General features: G+C 38.2%; 1 protein-coding gene across 1 annotated transcript in view; it reads left to right on the plus strand.

Annotated features, from left to right (window-relative positions):
* TOX (thymocyte selection-associated high mobility group box) overlaps positions 1–26,209 on the plus strand; it is a 312,563-nt gene that overhangs the window by 149,613 nt on the left and 136,741 nt on the right. Inside the window, exon 2 of the mRNA XM_012661394.1 lies at positions 18,133–18,198. Coding sequence (XP_012516848.1) covers positions 18,133–18,198 — 66 coding nt within the window. The remainder of the gene's footprint in view (positions 1–18,132; positions 18,199–26,209) is intronic.

A 26,209-nucleotide genomic window follows, 5' to 3' on the forward strand; every position in this document is an offset into this window, starting at 1 on the left:
GAGATATGTGAGAACTCATTGTACGTTCTGCTCAATTTTGCCGTGAACCTAGAACTACTCTTAAAGATAAGGTTTATTAATTTTAAAAAAAGCTAAGCATTTCATTTTAAAATGAAACCCATTAATGTATAGTTTTTCATTTAGGAATGTGTTTAAATACTTACAAACATGAGATAGCTTATGTTGTCTAAAAGTGTCAGAATACTCTGCCTGCACATTCCTTACATTTTTCATGGCAATAACCCGCCCAGTTTGAAAGGTGGGTGTCTGCAGCCTGTACAGTGTCTGTCATTTCAAGGCTTGGAAGGGAGCCCAGATGAACTCTTCCCAGATTTCTGCCTTTTGTAGATTATTTTCCTCTGACCACTCTAATTTGCTGGCATCATCTTCTGAATCCACCTAAACTGAAGTGGCCCTAGACTCTCCCCTTTCTCCCTTTTAGTTACCCGCATGTCGGATCACATACTTTGTGCATTGCCTGGGGCCGCCTAAAATCCCAGGCAGACTGCCTTGGCCTTTCCATACATTCCCGAGACACCTCTTCCATGCCGAACCTGCTGAGAAAAAAACCTCATAATGTTATTAAATCACAACTGGGGAGACAAATACAGACATACTCCATTTTATTACACTTTATTGTACTTCGCAGGTATTGTGTTTTTTACAAATTGAAGATTTGTGCCCACCCTGTATCTACTTGTGCCGTTTTTTCAACATCATGTACTCACTCCCTGCCTCTGTGTCACATTTTGGTAATTCTTGCAATATTTCAAACTTTTAAATTATTGTATCAGTTATGGTGACCTGTAATCAGTGATCTTTGCTGCTACTATTGTAATTGTTTTGGGGTGCCACGAACCACATCCATATATGGCAGCGAATTTGATCAATATTGTTTGATGTTGAACAGCACTGCTGCTCTGTTTCACTGACTAGCTGTTACCCCACCTCCCTCCCTCCCTCTCCTTGGCCTTCCTATTCACTGAGACACAACAGGATTGAAATTAGGTCAATTAATAACTCTGTGATGGCCTCTCAGAGTTCAAGTGAAAAAAAGTGTCATACGTCTCTCATTTAAAATCAAAAGCTAGAAATGATTAAGCCTAGTAAGGAAGGCATGTCGAAAGCTGAGATAAGCTGAAAGCCAGGCCTCTTGTGCCAAACAGTTAGCCAAGTTGTGAGTCCAAAGGAAAAGTTCTTGAAGGAAATTGAAAGTGCTACTCCAGTAAATATATGAATGATCAGAAAGCAAAACAGCCTTATTCTTGATATGAAGAAAGTTTTAGTGGTCTTGATAGAAGATCAAACCAGCCACAGCATTCCCTTAAACCAAAGCCTACTCCAAAGCAAGGCCCCAACTCTCTTCAATTCCATGAAGGCTGAGAGAGGTGAGGAAGCTGCAGAAGAAAAGTTCGAAGCTAGCAGAGGTTGGTTTAGGAGGCTGGAGGGAAAAAGTTGTCTCCATAATGTAAAAATGCAAGGTGAAGCAGCAAGTGCTGATGTAGAAGCTGGAGCAAGTTATCCAGAAGGTCACTGATGAAAGTGGATACACTAAACAACAGATTTTCAATGCAGATGAAACAGCCTTCAATTGGAAGAAGATGCCATCTAAGACTTTCCTAGCTAGAAAGGAGAAGTCAATGCCTGGCTTCAAAGCCTTAAAGGACAGACTGACTCTCTTGTTAGGGACTAATGCAGCTGGTGACTTTTGGTTGAAGCCTGGGCTCATTTACCATTCTGAAAATTTTAGAGCCTTTAAGAATGATGCTAAATCTACTCTGCCTGTGCTCTATTAATAGAACAACAAAGCCTGGATGACAGTACATCTACTTATAGCATGGTTTACTGACTATTTTAAGCCCACTGTTGAGACCTACTGCTCAGAAAAGAAGATTCCTTTTGAAATATTACTGTTCAGTGAAAATGCACCTGGTCACCCAAGAACTCTGGTAAAGAGATGTACAAGGAAATGAGTGTTATTTTCATGCCTGCTAACACAATATCCATTTTGCAGTCCATGGATCAAGGGGTAATTTTCACTTTGAAGTCTTATTATTTAAGAAATACATTATGTAAATCTATAGCTGCCATGGATCGTAATCCCCCTGATGGATCTGAGCCAAGTAAGTTAAAAATCTTCTGGAAAGGACTCACCATTCTAGATGCCATGAAGAACATTGGTGATTCATGAGAGGAAGTCAAAATATGCACATTAACAGGAGTTTGAGAAAAGTTGACTCCCACCCTCATGGATGACTTTCAGAGATTCAAGATTTCTTGGGAGAAGTCTCTGCAGATGTTTTAGAAATAGTAAGTGAACAAGAATTAGCAGTGGAGTCCAAAGATGTGACTAAATTGCTGCAATCTCATGATCAGACATGAATGAATGAGGAGTTTCTATGTATGGATAAGCAAAGAAAGTGGTTTCTTGAGATGGAATCTACTCCTGGTGAAGATTCTGTGAACATTGTTGAAATGACAACAAAGGATTAAATTAACATAGTTAATAAAGCAGCAGCAGGGTTTGAGAGAATTGACTCCAATTTTGAAGAAGTTCTACTGTGAGTAAAATGCTATCAAACAGCACTGCATTCTACAGAGAAATCTTTTACAAAAGCAAGAGTCAATTGATGTGACAAACTTTATTGTTATGTTAAGAAATTGCCACAACCATCTCAGGTTTCAGCAACCACCACCCTGATCAGTCAGCAGCCACCAACATCATGGCAAGACACTCCACCAGAAAAAAAATTACAACTTGCTGAAGGTTTAGATGATTGTTAGCATTTTTTAGCAACAAAGTATGTTTTAATTAAGGTACTTACATTGGTTCTTTAGACATAATTTTATTGCACACTTAATAAACTTACAGTGTAAACATAACTCTTATAGGTGCTGAGAAACTGAGATTTCTATGTGACTTGCTTTGTTTCAGTATTTGCTTTATTGCTGTGGTCTAGAACTGAACCCATAATATCTCCTTGGTATAACTGTACGCTGCCTAAAAAGTATGGAATGCATTCCAATTGAGGTGTTCATTAATTTTAGATTACTTGCTCTTCTAGAAGATAACCTGGTCATAGACTCCCATTCTTCAGAAAAATTAAAGAGATGACTTTATGTTGCTTAAAAATAGTGTTCACCTCCTCAAGATATATTAATACATATATGTACACACATATGTAAATATAAAAATAAAATATAAATTGCATGTGTGTATACATAATTTTATACATATTTATATATGAACAATGTATAATGCCTGCCCAGTAAGACTACTTGAAAAATAATGCATAGTGTGAATTAGATATGATGCCTTTTGTTACTATAAAGAATTGCCCTTTTTAAACAGATAATATCTCATGGAAATATTCACTTATCCTAAGAACTTCTTAAAACAGTAGTGAAATTCCAGGTCCGTTTATAAAATTAATACTGCCATCTAAGCAGAATACTAATGGTTTTAATGAAGATGTAGTGTCTTGCAAGCAAATAATTAGTTTTGCACATGAAAGGATAAATAGAATCCTAATTAACAAATCTCTAATTTTTCTAGGAGCTTTTAGGTTTTAACCATGACAGGTGGCAGTTTTGTGTCTAGTTTGAAAATTTTCTTTTGTTATCCTGTAGTTACACAAAGTAATTGTACACAATGTGTAATACAGTGTATGTTTTATTTTGAATTAATGGAGTTGTAAACCTGAGATGATCAGAGCTCTTAAGTTATTTTTTTGAACACCACACCTAAAACATCTGGAATAGTACTATAGACCCATAAGAGTTGGGTAATTATATTGCATTGTACAAACTAGTTAGGCCATATCTAAACTATGTGATTTAGAATTTGAGCTACCTGTATTACTTAAGTGAATCATTTCATAGTTGACTTCATCTCTCAGAGTTTTTCATGAAAATGACCAAAACCACAAACTCAACCCATGTCGTAGACCAAGGTTTCTCAACAGTAGCACTGTTGACATAGGACTGGGTTATTCTTTTCTACGGGGGCCGTCCTTGGCAATATAGAATGGACAGGAGCATCTCTGGCCTCTACCCTTAGATGCCAGAAGCATCCGTCAGTTATGACAATCAGAAATGTCTCCAGACATTGTCAAATGTCAAATGCTCTCCCCAGGGTGGGGCAAAACCACCCTTATTTGAGAACCACTTCCATAGAAGATGTGGGTTGTATTGTATGTCCGTTGTGATATTTAATATTATTAAATAGGAATGAGCAAAGCAATTGAAAAAACAAAATCAAACAAAACTTTGAATTCAAAAAGAACCAAGGAAATGCTAATAACCATCTAAATAATGGCATTACTTAAACCATATAGTTAGTGCAATTGGCATTACAAAAACCTTTCATTAAGTGAGCCTCACACCTTAAACAACACTGGATTGAAAAACGAGTTTTCAGTGGCTGCTGTTGGATAAAATATAAAGGGAGTTATGGAGAAAATAGTAGATGCGTGGAGCCTTATAGGCTTTACTAAGAATGCATATCCACCAGCCTTTCCCTTTTCAATAATCTGACAGTGTGAAAATGCACTGTTTTTAAAAGTACCGTTTACAATCTACATAAAGGTTGGAAAGTACGTGTTTTGAGAAACTGCATTAGCTTTTGGAACCACTAATACAAATGGATTGTTACAAATGCAGGTTCACTGCCTGAAAATGGAATGTAATGAGGTCTTGTAAAATATGGATTTTAAATATTAGATGTGGGATATTTCCTGTCATGTGTTGAAAGAGCTTTGTTGCCTAAATTATGTAGAATGGGAATAGGCACTATAATATCACTTTCTGAGGAAAGTCATATTAGCTCTGAAGAAAAGGTAGCATTGTTCTGCTTTTAAAAGAAAAATCCATTTTAGATAATTTAATCTTGTTCTAATGTTTAGTTTCCATCCTATTCTTTCTTCAATATATGTTTAAGCTATTTGTTACAAGTTTAATGTCTCAAGTAACCTTGAAGGATTTCTTGGAGACAAGACTCATTAGCTATATATAAAATGTGTACATTCTGCTCAGAACTATTCAGAAGGTGTTTTAAGCAAAAAAATATTAAAACCACTTAATCTGACATTAATATTAATTTACTTAATGGTTATAAAAATATGCCACAATTTTTCATAGCATATACAAAGTACATAAAAGGTATTAATAACAGTGTTTTATACAGAAGGTAAGAATGCAAGAGTAGAATAGATTACATCATTTCTTTGATGTCAGCATTTATAAGGAATACTAATTGATTACCAAAATGCTTAAGTATCTAGCTAGGTTATGTAATTATTGAACTAGAACAAAAATTGTTATACAGTTCAATTAAATACAGTAAGTGTTTATTACGTTATGGATACTTTAATGCATAAAACTAATAAGCTATGGAAAATAAAATGCAATAGGTGACCTATATCATCATACTACTATCTTTAAGTATAACCTTATATTTTTATGTCAACTTGTATGGTATCTTTATTTTATGACAATAAATCAGCCTGAAGCAATATTAGTGAATATGATATTATGTAATATTTTATGACTGGGTGATATTTTCTATATGAATTGAGAAGAGTTCAATAGCACTTTGCATTTTTAGAAAACTCCTCTTGCAGTTTTGTGTGCCATCTTTTAATACTGTCCTATTATAGCTGCTCCCCTAAGTAATCTGAAAGAACTTTAACATTAGCCAAATAGAAACATTGCAAAAGAAAAAATATTTTGTATACACACAATAAATAAATATGCACATTGCTAAAAAAAAAAAACATGTTTATACACATATCCTTACATACACATGTGATGGTCTACAAAGTTTTCATTTATTTGTTGATTGCATTATTTTTTTTTTCATCTCTTTACTCTTGTATCATCTATTTAAGGTATGGCTGCATTTACATATATAGAGATAAAAACTAATGTCTATGTGTAATTTTCCATATTAAAAACCTTTTCACAGATCTTTTAGGGCACATTGAGTCTGATTCTTTGTACTACTTTCCACCTATTGATCTTTCCAATTAATGATGGAAACAGTCAAATCAACTTGCCATGAGGGGGAAGTACCATAGTTTCCAGCATGTAGCCCGGGGTTTATATATATGGTGCTTTACAATTTACAAATGCTTTTGCACATTTCATTTGAAACTGACATAACTGCCTAAGGAGAGTACAATTTTTGCTCTAGTCCCCAAGACCAGTCTGCCAGGAAGTGTCAGAACCAGAACTCCTATCTGGGTCTTTTTATTTCAAACCCACTCCGTGATAGAATCTCTCTTCACTTCTGTCCTGTTCTGCCTCACCTGTAAGGGAACAAGAGCCCTGAATTTTCCACAAACAACATGGGAAAGGGAAAGAACGAACTGCATTCTGTCTGCCAGTCCGGTTGGCATTTCCTCAGCATGCCAGGACAGATTCAGAGCAAAGTGTTCACCAGCAGCTGGGTGTTGGCGTGAAAGAACAAACCAGCGTGATCTGGAACAGCGTGAGCACAAGCTGCCTTCTGGAACAGACTACCAGAATCAGTGAGGGGATTGAGAACTTGACTGCCTGGTGCCATGAAGCTTTTAGCTATCGTCTAAGCTTTCATAAAATGAACCGCTTTCCAAATTATTCAAACTAGAGTGACTAAAGAAAATGTAGTCCCGTTGAACAGGAAGACGTGGAAAATGGAGGTATGATCTGGTTTAGAGAAGCTTGTGTCCAGTACCCCTGGAGGATCAGTTATTTTCATGGACAGAAATTGATTTGGAAGTGAAAGCACATGGAATAAATGTCACTGCAGCATAATGGAGTAGCAAAGATAGCTGAAATACTTCGCGTTGTCACAATATTGCGCCGAATTTATTCAATCATTCATTTAATGTCATTGAGTAAATAAAATGTGCGGGGCATATACTAAATGCTGGGGATAGAAAGATAAATAGGACACTCCTGCCCTCAAAATGCTCATCGTCCAATGTAGGAAAGAGGCAGGGAACCAATGACAGTACAAAGAGATACGGGCTGTGATAAACACAGATGCTGTGGAGAACTTAAGCAGGCGCAGAGAAGGGACCCAAATCATCCATGATGTCGCCGCAGGCTTACCGTCTGGTGGGAAGATTCTCCTTGGCTGGGAGAGTCCAAGTTTATGCCTGTTGTTCAATCATAATTAGTAATATTACCTCCTTGCACTCTCAGAAGAGGATAAATTCTGTGATCATTTTATTAGGAATAAACAGGGAGATACATGACAGGAAGTGGGAAATGGAGAAGTATTCCGGGCAGATGAGCTAATGGGAAGGTGTAGAGGCAGGGATTATCTGGCTGTATGAAAATCGCTAAGCAAGGATGAATTGTAGAGTGACAAGGCAAAGCAGAGAGGTAGACACAGACAGCAGTGATGTTAGAAATATATAACACTTCTCTGGGACTCAGTTTCCTTATTGGTAAGAGGAAATGCAAACTGCTTGCCTCACAGGGTGGTGGTGAGGATTAAATGAGTCAGTGTATGTGTGCACCTGGCACATAATGAGGTGCGAAATGAGCATTTGTTGAATGAATGAATGAATGACGAAATGAGTGAACGAATCATTACCACCTTTTTATCTAGGAGTGTGGCGATTATCATTTAATTTTAATGACCTAGCAAGACCACACTAGGTGGTTCATGCCTGTTAGCCTCATGCAATGATACATTCTTCTCCCAGTTTTTCAGCAAAAGAGCATCATATGGTGCCATTCTAGAAAGTAAGACAAAAGAAACCAAGGCTTTGAGTAGAAGCAGGCAAGCTTTCTTCAGCAATAAGTCTTCCAGGTTCAGCTCCAACATGTTTCTGGCAACACATCACATTATAAAATGGACACTGTCAAAGAGGAGGATGAAGTATTTGGGAAAATGCTACCAGAAAAAATAATCAAACAGGAGTGGGAGAATGATCTAGGGGGATTAGATAGAGCTACTGTAAACAAAAGAAACTTTGAAACTGAAACTCTAAAATACATGGAATGAATATGTCTTGAGAAGGGAACAACTTATGCATGAAGCCTTAAGTTAAAACAAGGAAAATTATGCCATGATATTCATAAAAATATGGATAAATCAGCAGGAAAAGTCACATGATATCATGGGTTCAATATCAAAGGAGACTAGGCAAGAATGGATATAACTATATAGTACTTTTAACTGATCAACACGTAAGTGCACATATAAGAATAACATTTACTGGATGTCGGGCAGGGGAGAGAGGGGACGGGGGAGGAAGGGACGGGTATACACAAAGAGTGCGATGCACACCATCTGGGGGATGGACACGCTTGAAGCTCGGACTTGGTGGGGGAGGGGGAGCAAGGGCAACATACGTAACCTAAACATCTGTATCCCCATAATACGCTGAAATAAAAAAAAAAAGAATGGATATTACTATATAGTATTTGAAGATGTTAAAGACAAATAAAACATTATATTGCTTTGGATGTAACAATGGATTAAATGACTTCTCAAAATCTTCAAAATGAAAAATATATGCTAACACAGCTTTGCTCCCTTTCACAATGGACAAATCCGTACCCATACTCAATGACTTGAAGGATTTTTTTTTTCTGCTGTTTAATCCAGCTCTTTTAAAATGGTATCATGTTTTCATTTAGGAAAAAGAAACTCTGGAATACGAAAAAAATAAATGTCAAATATCTCTAAAAGAAAATTGAGTAACTGTAGATCTAGGCTGACCCTGTTGTGTTTCTAATTGGTCAGGTTGGCCCCGAATATACCAGAATACCTTTCAACACCTGTCTTACCACTGGGAGATTTTAATTACCAAAAGTCTATTTCTGTAACGTAATTGTTATACTTAGTCACAATGTAATTTGTCTGAGTAATAATAATAGGGAAGTGAGAATCTCCATCTTAATAATCCCGTAACTTCTTATTTGTATGTTTATTTGGTACTACCATTTTTAACGTCAAAATTATTCAAGAATTGTTGGTCCTCAATCTTTTTAAAAGTTATATCTCTTTTGAGCCCACTCAATGGTTACCTAAATATAGCTTCTCTGTTACTTTTTCATACATCTGTCATTCAATTCCCATAACCTTTTCAATGCCCTGAACTTCTTCTAAACTTACATTTTTCTTGTTTTGAAGTTCCCAGAACTGAGCATACCCTTTCAAGCCAGACGTGTGTAGAAAAATATTCTCACCTTTTCTCCACATGTCTGTCAGATACTGAAAAATGTTCACTGGGCTTAAAAAGAAATACCAGCAATAAAAGGGCCAACCCCCCAAAGTAATTACTTTCATATTTTTCATTCTGCATCTCGGTAGAATTTAGGTGCTGTGGTACATGAGGTGAGAGCTGGTACAATATGGAAATAAGTGGGTTTAGGCAGCCAGTTTGAATGTACTTCTCAAATTGTTCCCTTCACACTGGATTCAGAAAAATTTGTCTAAAACATGACAAGTCAGAGGAATGTTTTGAACCAATCATTTGAAACTGCACTGGGTTTCAACTATAACAGTATATAGTCTTACAGCTTTAAGTTTTATATAATTTCAGAAATTACTTGGGAATTCTTTAAAAAAAAAAAATAAGGCCCCTGCATGGAATTAGAAGTCTTTGCTTCTCATTTTCTGGTATCAGACACCTTGTAGAGACCTTTTAGTAAAAACCATATTTTGATTCCATTAAACTTATTGCCATTAAATTCCACCAGAATGTTTTTTAGTTGAGCTCTCATCCACACATTCTTTTCTTTCTTAAATAATACATACTGAAAATGGATTGCTTGGTGTTGAAAGCTGGGGCTTAATGAAGTTTCCTAGAAACTTGCATTGTTTTTCTTTCAAATGGAGTATTGCTTTCATGATATAGGAAATTCTTGTTTCTTTTCTCTATTACTGTTTCATAAGTTTCTTTCTGTCTTTGCATAGGAATTTAAAATAGAATTAATGTCTTAAAAATAATGTAATGAAACCAGAACAAAGGTGGGATGAGATTAGTGTAGCATTGCAGTTAAGAGTGCTGTCACTTAGTAGCAGGTGCCATTGGGCACTGTCTTAGTCCATGTTCCCCAGAAAGCAGTGTCTGCAGTGAAAGCTCGCACGTCAATGCTGGGAGTACAAGCCCAGGGAAACTAGAGTGAGGGGGAAGAAAAAAGAGGGGGAGACAGGGAGAACAAAACATAAAGAGTATGTTTCCAAGCAGCCATAGCTTTGCAAGAAATCGTCTCTGGTTGGTGGACACAAGGAACATCTCCAGAGTTGTCATAGGGGAAACCCAGACCAGTCCTCTCCATGGGACAGTAAGTGATTGCCCCATATTCTCGGAGTGTGTTATCTAGCCCGTCTGCACAGATGCTGAGGAAGGCAAAACTTGCTCAGCTGCGGCTCACGTGCAGAGCTTCATTATATAAATTGGTGCTGTGCTTGAGGACACCTTGATCTGTAGCTGTGGTGGCAACAGAAGGGGTTCCCCTGGGGGCTGTGTGACCATAGGAATGGTGTCACCCGTGCAAGCCAAGCAAAGGTCAGTGGCCAAGTCCTGATGGTCAGGCAGGCTGAGCAGATCTGGGGAGCATGTCATGGGATTCATCACAGACAAGTTATTTAACTGCTTTGTGTCTCAGTTTTGTCATCCATAATACAAGAGTAATAATAGTCATCCATCGTATTACAAGGCTGTTACAAAAATTAAATGGCTTAATATATTTAGTGGAATTAGAAGGTGCCGCCAAAGGAAGAAGTTCAGACTGGCTTGGACCATTATGGCATCCTGATCTCACTTGTGAAACTTACTAGGTGACTACTTAAAAGAATGCAGCACAATTCACTATTGCAAGGATGTGGAAACAACCCAAGTGCCCGTCAATCCATGAGTGGATTATTAAAATTTAGTATATGAATACAATGGAATATTACTCAGTTATTAGAAATGACAGTGATCTAGCACCTCTTATATTTTCCTGGATTAAATTTAAGCCCATTATCCAAGTGAGATATCACAAGAGTGGAAGAATGGGCTCCACTTGTACTCGCCATCAAATTGGCACTAACTGATGAACACTAGGGTGCTCACATGGCAATAATATTCTCCAGGGATTAGGGGGATGGGCGGGGGGTAAACCCGCAACTAAAGGACACGATGACATTGTAGAGGGGAAAGGCATGCCTCTAACCCTGGCTTGAGGGAGGCAAAGACATAAAATGTAACCATAATGTTTGTACCCTCATAATACCCTGAAATAAAAAAAAAAGGAAACTAAAAAAAAATAAATAAATAAAGCTAGCATGTTATTTATATAAATAAAAAAATAAATAAAAGAATGCAGTGCTCATTTGAATTAATAAGTTTAGTGCATTTGTTTAAAAACCAAAAAAAAAAAAAAAAACCAAAAAACCTAAAACAAAAACACAACAATGGGAAACATTGCCTTGTAGCCTCACCCTTAACAGCAGAGGGAAACTGCTCCCCTCAAGATGTATGCCATTGAGCCACATGGTAGGACAGCATTTGCAAGGACAGGTTAGGTACATGCATAGCAGCATTATCATTGAAAAGTTCAGTTCTCACAGGTAACAAAGGGAACATGATAAGCAGTTCTTCCTCAAATAAATGTATCATTAGGACAAAAAGGAGAATATAAATTCAGTCCCAGAGCAAAGTCCAGGTTCTAAGCTGTGGGTCTAGTATTTTCTCCTTCTCTTCCCTGCCCATGGCCAAGTCTTCCAAGCAGCCGTGCTGTGCTTCGGGCCGTTCTTCCTCTCCATAGTGTTCAGACCTGCAGTGAGCGTTTGCCACTCAAGTTCAAGTGACAGGAGCCCCACCAAAAGGGACTGCTCTTCCCTAGGTCCGCTCCGTGTCCTCCTGAGTTGGAACGCACACCTATGCAAAGCACTAGCAAAGTAACCCTGCTTTCTTTTCTTTGGGGGTTGATATCCGCGGCTGTCCTGATCTCTTCCTTTCAGCTCGAGCCACTTCTCCAGGGCCCGCTGTGCTCAGATCCAGCTTCATTCAGCAGGGCCCAGCGTGGAGGCCAGTGGACTTAAGACTATCTTGCATCAACAGGTTCAGCCTTGACACTGGCAGATAGCTAGCCAAATATTCCCTCTCCAGTGCCTCCTGACCTTTTCTTGAGAATGCTGAGGATGTAGAGTAAGTGGGGGAGTCAGCCTTGCTCAGTTATTGCTGCACATGTGAACAGTGTTATAATTGTGCTCATGCGCACATTTCACCCTCATATTATGCCTAACTTTCAAATGCTTTGCTCTGCATGAAGCAGCAAAGTTCTTTGACTTCATTAAGTTATTTCTTCCATTAAAAAAAAAATAGATGACTTGTAATCTTATATTGGGCCAAGCAATACAAAAATGGAAATTTTATTTTGAGGGTATTGCCCTCTCTTACAATGATTTATTATAATGCATCTTCTAAGAAATGTCAAATTAACTCCCTGTGATAAACATTTCCATTTTTAGCTCTTTTTTAAAAAAATCAAAGTATCCAATATTCCTTCAGAAAACACTCAGAAATGTAAGGTTTTTCCCTTTATAGGCAACACAATGTGGTACTGTTTCATGAATTCCATGAGGTTTGCCCCCGCCCTCTCGGCAGCAGTTTTCTGGTTTTCTTTTAATGGTTTCCTTAAAAAGATCCCATTTTGTATACCAGAGCCAATGATTGATTTATACTTCAATTCTATCTTTGATTTTTCTTGTTTTAGTGGTTTTGGTAGCCTAGTATCACCCAGTTTTGCTCGTCATTCACTATGTTCAGATGGTGCTAGATTTTTGCTTCCAGTTTTTAAATAGAAGAAATAATAACTACCTAGTCTGAAAGCTCTTTGGGATTATGGGTTTGGTTAATATCCTCTAAAAACAATTTCAAAAAACTGTACTAGAAGATTATAAATGACTTTTTATATGATTGCATCCCCTGGTGCTTTGAAATAAAAACACAATAAAGAGTCTAAAAGCACTTGGTCAGAAAGGCTAATCCTGGTTGATGCCATTTACATTTAGATTTAAATAAGTCAGTCTATTTATTCTTCCAAACTTTACTTCAGGTTTTAAATTGAGAATACATGGAAATTAAAGTCCTAGTAAGCTTAGATATATTTTGAAAAGTTTTGATGCCTAAATTCAGTTGACTTCTCTGCATAGTTACTGTGATGAACATAAGAAGGGAGGAAATGCAATTAGTTAATATTTAATGAAACAATTCTATTGTAACAATTATTAATAATGGTCATCTGTCATCTAATATGGGGTTCCCGTAGAGTGAGGTGGGGTCCTTAGAGCATAATCATGCAAATGCTATACCTTCAGATGTGTGGGGCATGCAGACACCCCATATGCAAAGAGTCAGAAAACCTGATCCCACTTTTTATGGAGATGGAGTTCAACGCAATGGCTGTATGCAGGGTCTGATCCCCCACTCTCCACGCGTGATGGAGCACAAGGCAGTACGTCACAGTGGGAAACTCTTCTACCGGGAATCCAGACCTTGGTGCTGTTCCCAGATGGACCTCATAATCAATACAAAATCTATTTCTTCAATCTTGACATAGGGATTCAGATATGATGTCTTCATGGATCTTTCCGAAACCAAGATTCTAGGACTATGAGCTATAATTCTACTTCAAATGACAAATGGCGATAAGCCTGTGACATGGGGTGCATTCTAAGATTTTAAGATCAGCAGGAGGCCTGTTGAGACCCCTGGAACCAGCTTCTGGACAGGTGTGGTTGGATGGAGCTGCGGAAGTGCAAGGACGGTACTAACCCGATGGAGGTCAGGAGGGCGACCGGTGCTGGGGCCTTGGCATACTCTTCTCCACTGGGCCCAGGGGTGTGTCCAACTACAATCCTTCAACCACAAGGGGAACAACTAGGCCTGTTCTGACAGACATGTATTTTTATTTGGCAACTCAAAATTCTTCAGAAAGAGAGCATACATTTATTCGTAGCCAGGTCTCTTGATTCCTGGCCGATATATAGGTTTTATATTAAATGAAATCTTATTAAATAAAAACCTCAAGGAAGAACCGAATCTGGCATTTGAGTCATGGTGTCCTGGCCATTTCTGTCCTTTCTGTTCTTTGTTTACTTTTCCTTTAAGGGCTCCTGCTCCTATATCAACCAGTTTAATCCACTGCACAAACTTTGAGTCAACCTCCTTCAAAAGCCATCAAACCATTCTCTAAAAGCTGAATCTTCTTCCTTTTCTCAAGTCACCACTTTTTCTAGGAAGATAATCAAGCAAATATGTGTTATTTAATCTAGCAAATATGTGTTAATTTTTGTTAATTAGACAATATACACTTCCTGAAGACTTATTATGTGCTGGCCCTAAGCTGTGGAGACATTAAAAATAAGTAACTGCTCACTGGTAGCTGACAGCCCAGCGGAGTTAGTCCCCTAATAACAAAACCTGCCCAGAAGCAGAGGCTGCCTCAGGGAGCCAGAGACTGGAGACAGCCCAGCCCTCACTGGGGGAGCTGAGGAGTCTAAAATATAGCAACAAGCAGAAGGAAAGGACAGATTCTGGACAAAGGGCTGTGATTTTGCGTGTGGGACACATTGGAGCACAGGAAGTGGGTGTGACAGGAAATGAGACCAGAGACTCTCACAGCAAAATCATCGTGGCTCTCCTCCTCTAAAAGCAAGTGGTAGGGCGAAATAAATGTGTTTCTCCATTGTAGGACCTCCACAAACATGCTTTCAGAGGAGTTCTGAATATCCTGGTAGTAATAAAAGAAGTCAGCAGGGGATCATGGCTCATGCCTGTTATCCCAGCACTTTGGGAGGCCAAGGTGGGAGGATCACTTGAGGCCAGGAGTTCAAAACCAGTCTAAGCAACATAGCAAAACTTCATCTCTACAAAAAAATTTAAAAAATTAGCCAGGCATGGTGGCAGCATGCCTGTAGTCCCAACTACTCAGGAGGCTGAGGCAAGAGGATTACTTGAGCTCAGGAGTTTGAAATTGCAGTGAGCTATGATCCCACCACTGCACTGTAGCTTGGGCAATAGAGCAAGACCCTGTCTCAGAAAAAAAAAAAAAAACCTCACCCATATTAGGGTTCTCTGGAGAAACAAAACCAACAGGCTGTATCTATATCTCTATATATAGATATACAGAAATAGGTTTATTATAAGGAATTGGCTCACATGTTATAGAGGCTAAGAAGTCCCAAGATCTGCAGTTGGCAAGCTGGAGACCAGGAGAACTGATGGTGTAGTTCCAGACTGAAAGCTGGCAGGTTTGAGACCTAAGAAGAGCCAGGGTTTCAGTTCATGTCCAAAGGCAGAGAAAGACTGCTGTCCTAGCTCAACAGTCAAGCAGGAGGAATTCCTGTATTTGGGTCAGCCTTATTGTTCTATTCAGGCTTTAACTGATTGGATGAGACCCACCCTCATTGGGGAGCACCATCTGCTTAACCCAGTTTGTCAATTCAAATGTTAATCTCACCTAGAAACACCTGCACAGATACACCTAGAATAATGTTTGACCAAATATCTGGGCATCCTGTAGTCCAGTCAAGTTGACACATAAAATTAACCTTCATACCCCAGCTCAGTCTTCCAAGCATCCAGAGATATTCTGCCAGGCTGATTATTATTATTATTTTTTTTTTTTTTGAGACAGAGTCTCACTGTGTTGCCCGGGCTGGAGTGCCGTGGCTCCCAGAGAGCTAGGATTACAGGCGTGAGCCACTGCGCCCGGCCCCAGGCTGATTATTAATTGACAGCTCATCATGACACTTGTCTTTTTGAAATCCTCACAACACTACAGGCAGTATGGACAATATGCCAATGTCTTTGAGATATTGTGATCAATCTGCTTTGATAATTTTTTGATACGATCTTCAGCGTTGACAGCCAACTCATCATTGTGATTCAGAATATATTCATATGTTCTGGTGGTTAAGTGCATAGGCTAAAAAGCCAGGCTGCATGGGTTTGAATCCCAGCCTTGCCTCCTACAAGCTATGTAACTTTAAGTGTCTAGCTTAACTTCTCTTTGCCTTTGTAGTTTAATTTGTAAAATGTGGGTAATAATAATAGCTAACTCTTGGTCGTTCTGAAGATTAAATCGGTTAATGCATATCACTTAATATTTGTCAAGATACAGGTGGCAGGGACATAGAATGTACTCCTATAACCACATGTCTTTTACTGTAAAATGCTGTTTCAGCCTTAGCTCAGAATTACTGAAGCATTGGTACTTTTTGAGGAAAGAGTCCTTATCAAGAGCAGTAACACTGACTATACTCAATTAGTGTACACTTTGGAAAGACTGAAACCAAAACTTTAAAGCCTTAGTTGGCTTGAGAACAACGCCAGATTTAGAAAACGAGTTAGAGAAGATGAAATAGAAAGTAACACATTTATAGAATATGCATAGGCAGTGGAGTATTTGCTTCACTTCACTACTTCAGTTTAGTTTATTATAGTCAGAGAAACTGTCCATATTTCAAATGGTTATTTGGCATCTTAACAGGAAAAACATTTGCAAACAAACCACTGTACTCCAACAGTGGGTGGGGATGGAGAAATGCTCACTGATGCTTATTGTCAGGCCTTGGATTTGGGGAGTGGCAGGGAGATGGTTGGGGCTAGACTGTTTTGGGGTTGAAGGGGTTCACCTGTCCAATGGGAAAGCAACCTTGGGGAGGCCACTTGGACTCAGGGATCCTAAGCTCGTTGACAAAGCAACCAAAATACCAGCTCTTCTTTTCTCTTTATTTCTGATTTGCAGTAACAACCACATTCTTGAATAAGTGATTTCGTGTCTGTTTAGCTAGATTGTTCACATAATGTGAAATATATTTACAGGGTGATGTGTGAGGAAATCCTTTGATTCTCTGAGTTTAATCTCATGAGTGCTTCCGTGTCTTTAGGGAGGTCTTTACTTTTACAGCTTACGTTTCTGTGAATCTTCAAGGCACCCACTACTGCTGATTACAATTTAGAAGCTTTAGTGCATCCCTAATGTTCATATGACCTTCTTATGCCAGCATCTCATAGGTGGTGGAATGCAATGTCTGTAACACGATATTTTTCTGTTTTGCCATAGCACCTTTTTTTGATGGTATATAATGCATTCGTACCTCTATCCATAACACTGTTAGGTTTAAAAAAGTAATTTTTCAGATTTCAAGTTCCCATAACTGAAATTAGTCTGTCATTGAAAGTGTATTCAGACTCAGATCTTTGAAGTTGATTGTTTTTGTCCATTTTGATTGTTACCTTGGGAAAATTCTTCCTCTAACTAAAGGAGGAATGCTTTGCCCATTTATCAAGTGACTAAAGATGGCCGAGGATTAAGTCTGAATGGAGTGATTACTGCTTTCAAAAACCCAAATAATGAAAAGCATTTTGTTGTTGGTATTGTTGTTGTTGCTTGAACTACTTGATAGTTTTCCAATTGTGCTGCCCTTGTGAATTTCTTCCTTCCATCTTGTTCCTAACTTGAAAATTTGTGTATGAATTTCTGTGCATTTCTAATACATTTATTCTATGTCTTCAAAAAATTTCAGAGGAAATGTCATTGTGCCTGTCTATTTTTATTGTTATCATCATTCTTATCCATGGTTATAGTGGCACATGCTCTTTTCAAATATTATTGTAAAGTTAAAATTTTTTAATCACAAGGCTATTATGGTGAAGCCAGTTTTAGTCTCTTATGAAAACTCTGCACTTTTTCTTTTTGAGAGCTAAACTCAGAATGCACTGAGCTGTGCTGTCATGTATTTTCCATTATTCCTTTCTTTCAGACATCGTGCCATTCATTTAATACTTCATTACAACCGAACTGCAATATGTATACATGGCGTGCAAAATGAGCCATTTTGTTTTAAAACAGATTGCAGATGAAAGGAAACCATTCATTTCTTGCTTGCTTGCTGTAATTACTAGAGCACTAATTACTCCAAATCACTGACATCCAGGGTCAGTAAGGATGACAACAGAAACATCAAAGAAAAGATGTGGCTCACTTGCTATGACAGATTTTTCATAGTCCCAGCCGCAGTATTTTTTTATGGCTACTGTTTTCCAGTTTGATGGTGAAAAAAAAAAAAAAAACAAACAAAACGTACCCACAGTGAAGATTGCTGAATGTTTACTGTTATTTCATTCGCAGTTTGACGGCGAGAACATGTATATGAGCATGACAGAGCCGAGCCAGGACTATGTGCCAGCCAGCCAGGTGGGTTAATTAATCTTCTCTGCCTTGTTTCAAATTGTAATTAAACAAATTCAAAGAGTTGCATTGCAAATGAGTAGCACTATCAGTAACTGCCGCAATCAGGAATAATCATAATTTATAAACAAAGCATTTAAGCCTTGTTTCCAGTTAATGAGATAGAGCTGATAAAACGCGGAGTTGGCATTTGTTGAAAGACACTACCTTGTTTCCTCTCCAGAACGGCAAGCAGCTGTTTTGCCAGCATGATCTTTCCTAAACAGTTGTTTTACCTTTAGGAAATAAAGTCTTTACAGGTGCAGGTTATTTGTGCTTCTGACTGTAGACGAGTTAATCATTATAAGCTACACATGTCACAAATAGCTTTAATTATCAAGTGTTGGGGCCATTTTCAACAAAATGTTACATTCATAACCAAAATCACATGGCCGGCTGGCGCTATGAGGCTGCTTTCAGGATCTCCCGGGGAGGGTAGGGATGGGGGGTGGGGGAGGAGCTTTCAGGCCCAAAAGCAGGACATGATTGAAACTTTCAAGGACACCTTTGTATCTATTTCACTGAGAATGCTTGACAAGGTATTTAACCATGAGAAGTGACAACAAAAAGTCCAATGAGAATGTAAATGGTTACATTTATAAAAGTAAATGCTTGACTATTTAGTTTTAGATACTTAAGACCAGACCCTTTAATCCAGTGAGGGTATTAAAGCAAAACTATAACTGCCCTTGGGTGCCAGTGTAACATAAAATATAAGAACATTGTACGCAAAAATGAATAAATGAACGTGAGGGACTTTGTTGACACCAACATCTTTTTTTCCAGAACAGTAAAACCATGGTAGTTTGGAGTTTCATATATTAGTAACCGTAGTATAAACCCTAACACAGCAGTTTTCAATGCCTAAATATCTGCTTAAATAGATTTGATAATCGGGAGGGGTGGGGGAATGGGCCGCTATTTTTCTTCAGAGTGGCTGTCAATGAATTAAATCTAATGTATATGTTAGGGGTGCACTCTGAATAAAACGTCTCATGCTTTACTCAAAACAGAGGCAGGCCGGCATCTCCGTGAACTTTACGTTTAGAGGTCAATGTGATCACTGCCTTCTCTTGCACAGGTTCTGGAAACCACATTGTATGGTTCAGCCCAAAAGGTCATCCTGAAGTTCAAAGATCCTGACTACATTTCCTTCCATTCAACGGAGTTGATCGCTCTAAGAATACCTTTGCAAGGCTGAGCTTTGCATTTAGAATTCTTACTTAACTGAATTCATTCGGCTAAGTAGCCTCCAAGAGCCATAGGTAGTTCTGAATAGGACTGTTTGATTAAAAAATGAAAAATGTTACTATTAATTTTCTTCTAACCATCAATCCCAAAACTGTACTGACAAGTTTAGTATTACTATTAGATTAAAGCAACCCGGTATCATCTCTTTGGTGCCTTTAGGGTTTTGAAGTGTAAGGGCTAATTGAATTTGTTTGAAACAGTAGAAACACAAACTCATAAATGATTGCTCTTATAAAGCAGCTGCTCCCTCTCAGAGAATCATTATGTTCCTCTTAAAGAGTTTTGGATAAAGGATTGGAAGTTCAGAGCACATACATCATAATGGCTTGACTCCTTAGATTTTAAAATTCAAGATCAATGGATAACATGAAGCTTTTACTGAAATCAAACAACTACCATGATCTTTCTTAGTATATCAGTCAGTAGGTACTAAGAATGTTTTGAATACCAGTGATAATTTATAAAAAAGGAGTAAAGAAAGCTCCAAATACTTTTTGTGCTTTCCAAAGATATGGCAGGGTTGTGAGCCAGAAGCAAACCTTTCCTTTAATAGTGTAGTATATATGAAAATGTTTTTAGAATGTGCTATTTTAAAAATTAGACTAATGTAACATAATACATACTCTGGGGGAAGATAAACTTCACAAATTACATAAGTTGAATGGCCTTAGCTAAATTTTACACTTAACATTCCTTTTGTTTACTGTAATATAGTGTGTTCAAGAATTCATTACCTGGTATTCTTTTAGGGAATTTTAATCAATTTACCCCTTTAGGCGACCATAAATACGATTTTAGTCATCCTGCAGGAAAAAAAATAGTTTTGTTCTTTTTCCTAAATAACATCAAACATCTGCATAGTTTAGTAATCCAAGACAACTTGCCTCATAGCATCACTCAACAATTATAATTCCTGTTCAATTTTCAAATCAGTACATGCTTTGGGACTTATAGACTAAGTTGCTAAGTAGCAACATATGGTGCACTAGTGCTCCTGTGATGTTGCTGCAAGCAAATAGCATAATTCTAAATTTGAAATGATTTTTATAGAAAGCCAATGCTGGAACTGCTCCAAAAATGGAAGTACACCGTAAAAATTAATGATATTCTTTTAGACAGTCCCAAAGGGCTCTTCGGCGCTATCTACTGCCTGCATTCTATACCTCTTAAGCTAGAGTACACAAATCCTTAAAACTTTTTGCATATAGTTTTGTAATTGATAGGCAGTTTTTAAATGGAATATATTGCCCCATAATAAGCCTGACAAGTATGTAATAAAAACCCATAAGACTTCCACTTCACTCTGGTGCCATTCTTGGAATATTGACTATTTTCTCCTATAATAGCTCTTAGTGTGCTGGTCACTCAGTACTTTAATTTAAACATCATTTAATTTGTCTTATTCTGGGTAGAATTTGAACTATACAATGCCAAAATTTCTCTGTGTGCTTCCAAGCACTGGCTGAAGGGACTATGTTGCTTCATACCTCGTGAACTTAAAGGATCCTTCCTGTAGTTTGTGGGAGGAAGGGACTAGCTAATGACAGGAAGGCGAGACAAGCAGCTCTTCAGAAACCTGTTCCTCATTCTGAACTCGTGGTGCTTGGTGGAGATGACAATATCTAGACCAAAAGAATACAAAGTAGCAGATATATAAGATGAGCATGTCTAGAGATGTAACATACAACATGAGGACTATAGGTAATAATATTGTATTTGGGATTTTTGCTAAATGAGTGGGTTTTAGCTGCTCTTGCCACCAAAAAAGAAAAAAAAAGGTAACTTTGTGAAATGATGGGATATGTTAATTTCCTTCACTATGGTAACCATTTTACTATCTGTATGTATCTTACCACATTTTCTACCTTAAATATATACCATGGAATTTACTTAAAAAGCCACCTAGAATAGATCAATACGCTACTGAACACAAAAACATGGCAGAAGGGACTGGGCTTCCCACCCAGGCTCTGGCTTTGACACGTGCTATGAGCTCCTCCTCTTTCTCTTAAACTCTAGACCAGTCTCCAGCCCCTAGAATAACGGTAGTACCTTCTGTAGTTATTACACGTCACTGTACTCAAGATAACAAATGCTGGTCTGAATTAAATACATCCAAGGAAGGAGAAGGGGAGTCTAGTTCTCTTCATCAGAACTTTCCATGACACCAAGTTGCTGTAGTTCAGTTTAGTTTTGAACGCATGCCAGTGCTTTTCCTCATTCTTTCTTCTTTGATGGCACTTTCAAGAATGTCCTTTCCCACGGCTACCTGTTCATTCTGTGCTTTCCACCACTTTGGCAGCGTTTTCCCCCGTTCTCTGGACACGGGGACTCTGCTCTTCTCATGCCGGCCTCAGTCGGGGTGCTGTGTGAAAACATTGAGAAGGACTGATCTTTTTCATTCAAGAAATAATCTCTTAATAGAGGGAATCAGAAGATTTTTCTGGTGTCAGGGTATGGAGATGCTCAGGTTACTTGATTGAACCAGATTTTTCAATACATCAGTTCCTCCAGGACCTTGGCCTTTGCTCTGCTGACCGTTTTCCTTCTGTTTGGTTTCCCTCCATCCTGGCTTGCTTCCTTCCTTCCCTCCCTCCTCCTTCCTGCTTTCATTCCTTCCTTCCTCCTTCTTTCCATGAATATTATCCTTTGAGCTTGAACTAATTTTTGTTGTTAATTTTGAGGATCGTAGTAAACCCTAAATATTAAATGTCCTGACCCCAAATCACACATTAGATGATTCTTAGGTTGTGATCAGTTTTCTCCTTGTCCCTGCCCCAGCTCCCCCAGCCACTACTGGAATTCTGTCTCTTACCTGGTCCCTCAAATCTTAAGGTTAAAAATAAGAGCCCAGGAGTTTGAGGTTACAGTGAGCTACAATGATGCCACTGCACTCTACCCGGGGCAACAGGGTGAGACTCTGTCTCAAAAAAAAAAAAAAAAGAAAAGAAAAAAATAACAATGGTAAAATATAGCAATATTATGTTTTCCTGGAATCTTACAACTAAGCATTTGGCATACATTTCATACAATACATTTTGAGTATAAAATCTGAAGATCATGTGTGTATCCAGGGTGGTTCTCATGTGAGTTGCAGGTTTAATGTCCAACTCCACTGGGCACCTGTCTCTGACAGCAGTGCAGATTCAACGTATCAGTTCATCAGACCACAACTCATCACCTTCAACCTGCTTCCTAAGCCCCCACATGTCTCTTTTCCCTATAGTTGTAAGTGTCAGTACCACCTACCCAAACACCCACGTCGGGGGCCCAGGGAGTCTTCCCCATCACTCAGCCTTTAGTTAATCCCAGATATTGTTGTTTCTACTCTTTTGCCTAACTTTCGAATCTGTGTCCTTTCCTCCAACTACACAATTCTTGTCTTAGCTCTGGGCCTTACAGTTTCTCATGAACTCATCTCACCTCTCACTCCCACTTTTCTATCTCTCCTCACTTTTGCTAAATGGTGCACACTTCTGTGCCTCACCAGTGTCTGTGAGTCTCAGCTATCAAGGCACATGTTTGCCCCTCTGTGTCATGTGGCACACTAGAGTCACCAGGGATGCCCTTGACTTGCCCACCTGGTTGTGAGCTCTTGAAGGTGGGACTTGCTCTTGTTTCTGTCCAGATCTAAAATAATGTCTGACATAACAGAGGTATGCAGCATTATTTGTTGAAAGATGAGTAAATTAATTAAGATAATTTGTTTACAGGTTTTTTTTTTAATCACATTCATTCTTTGAGTCTTCTATTGCAATGATTCTCAGCCCTGTATTGTAGACATTTAGCAGATCTAGCCCTGCCTGGTCCATTGCAGTAGCACCCCTCATCTGTGTGCCGATGCCATTATGTATTAGAATCATTTCAAGTACAAGACTCAAAGAGTTAACATGATAATAAACTAGATAATAATAGCCAATTATTTTTACAATGATATTATGTTATTTTTTATCATCAGCTGTACAATGACAGTAGGATTCTCCAAGTTCCTTTTTGTACTATATTCTCTCCAATTTACTGTTAGAATGATGTTTTAAGATTTGCAAACATATTGATGACTCCATATTTTTTTAATTACATGTTTCCCTAATAAGAAAATTCTTCAGGTTAGAGTGTAAATGAGGTATGACAAAAAGAGCCTGGAAAGTATAATATTTTTTAAGACTATTTTGAGGGGAAAAAAATCTCTTTACTATGGGCCATAAAATTTCCATGATTGTGACATAAATTTGAACTATAAATTAGACCCATTACTTTTAGATTGATTCCTTTTGGCAGAAATTTCAGAAGTAAAATCAACTTGACTTTTTGACCATTGACCCAATAAAATGATAAAGCAGCCACACTTGGAGTAATCTAGTTAGTCCAACAAAGTCTGGCATCTTAACAAGCCCAGACTAGTTCCTCAAACCAGTCTTCAGTGTAACATTCAAATGATTACTCTGTGCAGTCCCGGAGGTATTCATTACAGACAAAATTGCTCTTGTTGCCTTGCATACAAGCTGAGTTTTCAATGGGAAATGAAAGGATGCCTGGAAAAATAGGCCACCTAATTAAGTTAAACTACTCTAGCATTTGGCTTGACATCTTCATTACTCAAAATTAAAAAGATGCTTCACTTGAGCACACAAGTTACTATTGTTTATGTTGTTTTCTTCCTAAATTGGCTTCTTACATGGAAGTCTGTTTTTCAGCATTATATCTTGAAATAGCTCACATATTTCTTGTAGTTTATAAAAATGTCTTAATAGCTATATGGATGCTGAATAGAGGCACCATACGAATATATATCTTAGGGCTTGTGATAGCCAAACACACATCAGTCTTTCTGAGTATTTTTTTTTGACCAACCACATTGGTGTGGTTGAACTTTAGGTAATTCTTTATACCCACCCAGCCTTTATTATTATTTATTATTATTATTTTAGTTGAGTATTGACTCCGTTAGCTATAAATGATCGTCTATGTGAAAATATGGATTCCTAAAAAAAATGTAAATAGACCATAAAATTTAAACTGAAATTCATTTGTCCAATAAAAGTGTTTTATATCAACCTCACCAGCAGAGCTATTTTAGGAACATTTTAAAACATAAAACACATGTAGAGCACACCATCTACTGATTGCCAGTTTCTACTCATTGACACTAATGAGGCTGCTGACAGGTTAAATGTTGTGTATCATATACGTTTCCAAGCTGTGTGATTTGTGAATATAAGACTCATTTTTTATTTCGGAAAAGGCATGTTTGTTGCTGGGTATGCATGAGAATTTTATTATAATTGTCTAATAATATGTTTTTTCAAGTGCTAGGGAAATGTATTTCAGTGATAAAAATTATGAAAATATCTGGCTGAAATAGCATTAGTGGTAAAAACGGATTCTCAAAACGTTGAGCCCCACGTGGCACATGGCTTACTCCGTGGGCAAACGCTGAGCGGTGCCAACACATTTAGGCATTGGGAGGAGGTGTGGCTCCACTACGCAGCCCGGGGAGCTGGGCCCTGGCATTGGACACATTTTGGAAACAGCCCTTTGGCTTATCCACAGTCGTATTTTGAAGACTTTTTGCTTCAGCACGTGGACAATTATGAAAGACTAAATGACCCTTTCTGTTAAATCTCGCAATTATAACATGCTGCATTTTTTTCTGCCGCTTATAATAAACCTGTCACTAAAGAATGCCCCCCAAAATAAGTATAGTATTTCAAATTAAGAATAATAGCATGTTGAATAATGTCACCTGTTTATGCCAACTCCATTTCCAAGGTGCTTGACTGTTCTAAACAAACATCAAATTTCTGAAATGTCAATATGTCAAGTAGAAGCAATTTTGCCCATTTTTGGTTTAAGAACACGGAGGCTCAGAAAAGCTGAGGTATTTTCCACCCACCCCTTTTGCATATCCTCACCTGTCACCCCAAACACCTTCTAAAAAGAGTCAAGTTTCCCTTTGCAGTTTCAACTCCTTGGTTTGGGAGCAGACCTAGCTAGACTTCTCAGAAACACAAAGAGGGTTTCAGTTTAATCTTTATCTATATCCGTATTTTTTTTTCTTTCTCCTGTGTCTGTTCTGATCTATATTATTTCACAGTTTGGACACAGAAAATTTTAACTATAACTCTTAATGATTTAACTGGTGGCTATCTTGGAAAATGTTCTCCACATAACCCTTGCTGTTCATAAATTATGGTAATTGATCCTGTTGGTAGCAAAGCCAAACAAGTGACTTCTGAGACCCAGCATCAAATTATTCATATGGTCTGAAACTCACAAGGGCTCTGATGGTTGTGATTTGAGCCCAGTAACGAAGGTTTCCTGTACACAACTGGGCCTCCTGGCACTTCAGGAGAAGGCTCTCCTTCAGGAAGAACTAAGCCCACTGTGAGCGGTTATTTTCTAAAAGCACAAAGCAGAGTGGCCTTGGAGGAAATGGGAGTGGGGGACAGCAGGATCACAGGTTAGGGCGGGGCCAGCAGTTCTGTCCAGGCGTGGACAGCTAGGCTAATTTTATTTTAGAGCTGTAAGGTTAAAATGTTGACATGCTGGCTTCACTCGCTTTTAGTATTGAGATAACTCCAGTGTGTTACATGGGTGGGAATCCTCTGAGAAATATTAAGTTGGGCCAAATGAGACCGTGGATATTTGACCATTTTTTAGTTACAATAGCAGTAATTTCATATTTATTCACATATAAAAGCTGTAGAAATATAGTAGTTCTTTGCTG

This window comes from Propithecus coquereli, unplaced genomic scaffold (genome assembly GCF_000956105.1).
Source record: "Propithecus coquereli isolate 6110/MARCELLA unplaced genomic scaffold, Pcoq_1.0 Scaffold71, whole genome shotgun sequence".
Classification (NCBI taxonomy): domain Eukaryota; kingdom Metazoa; phylum Chordata; class Mammalia; order Primates; family Indriidae; genus Propithecus; species Propithecus coquereli.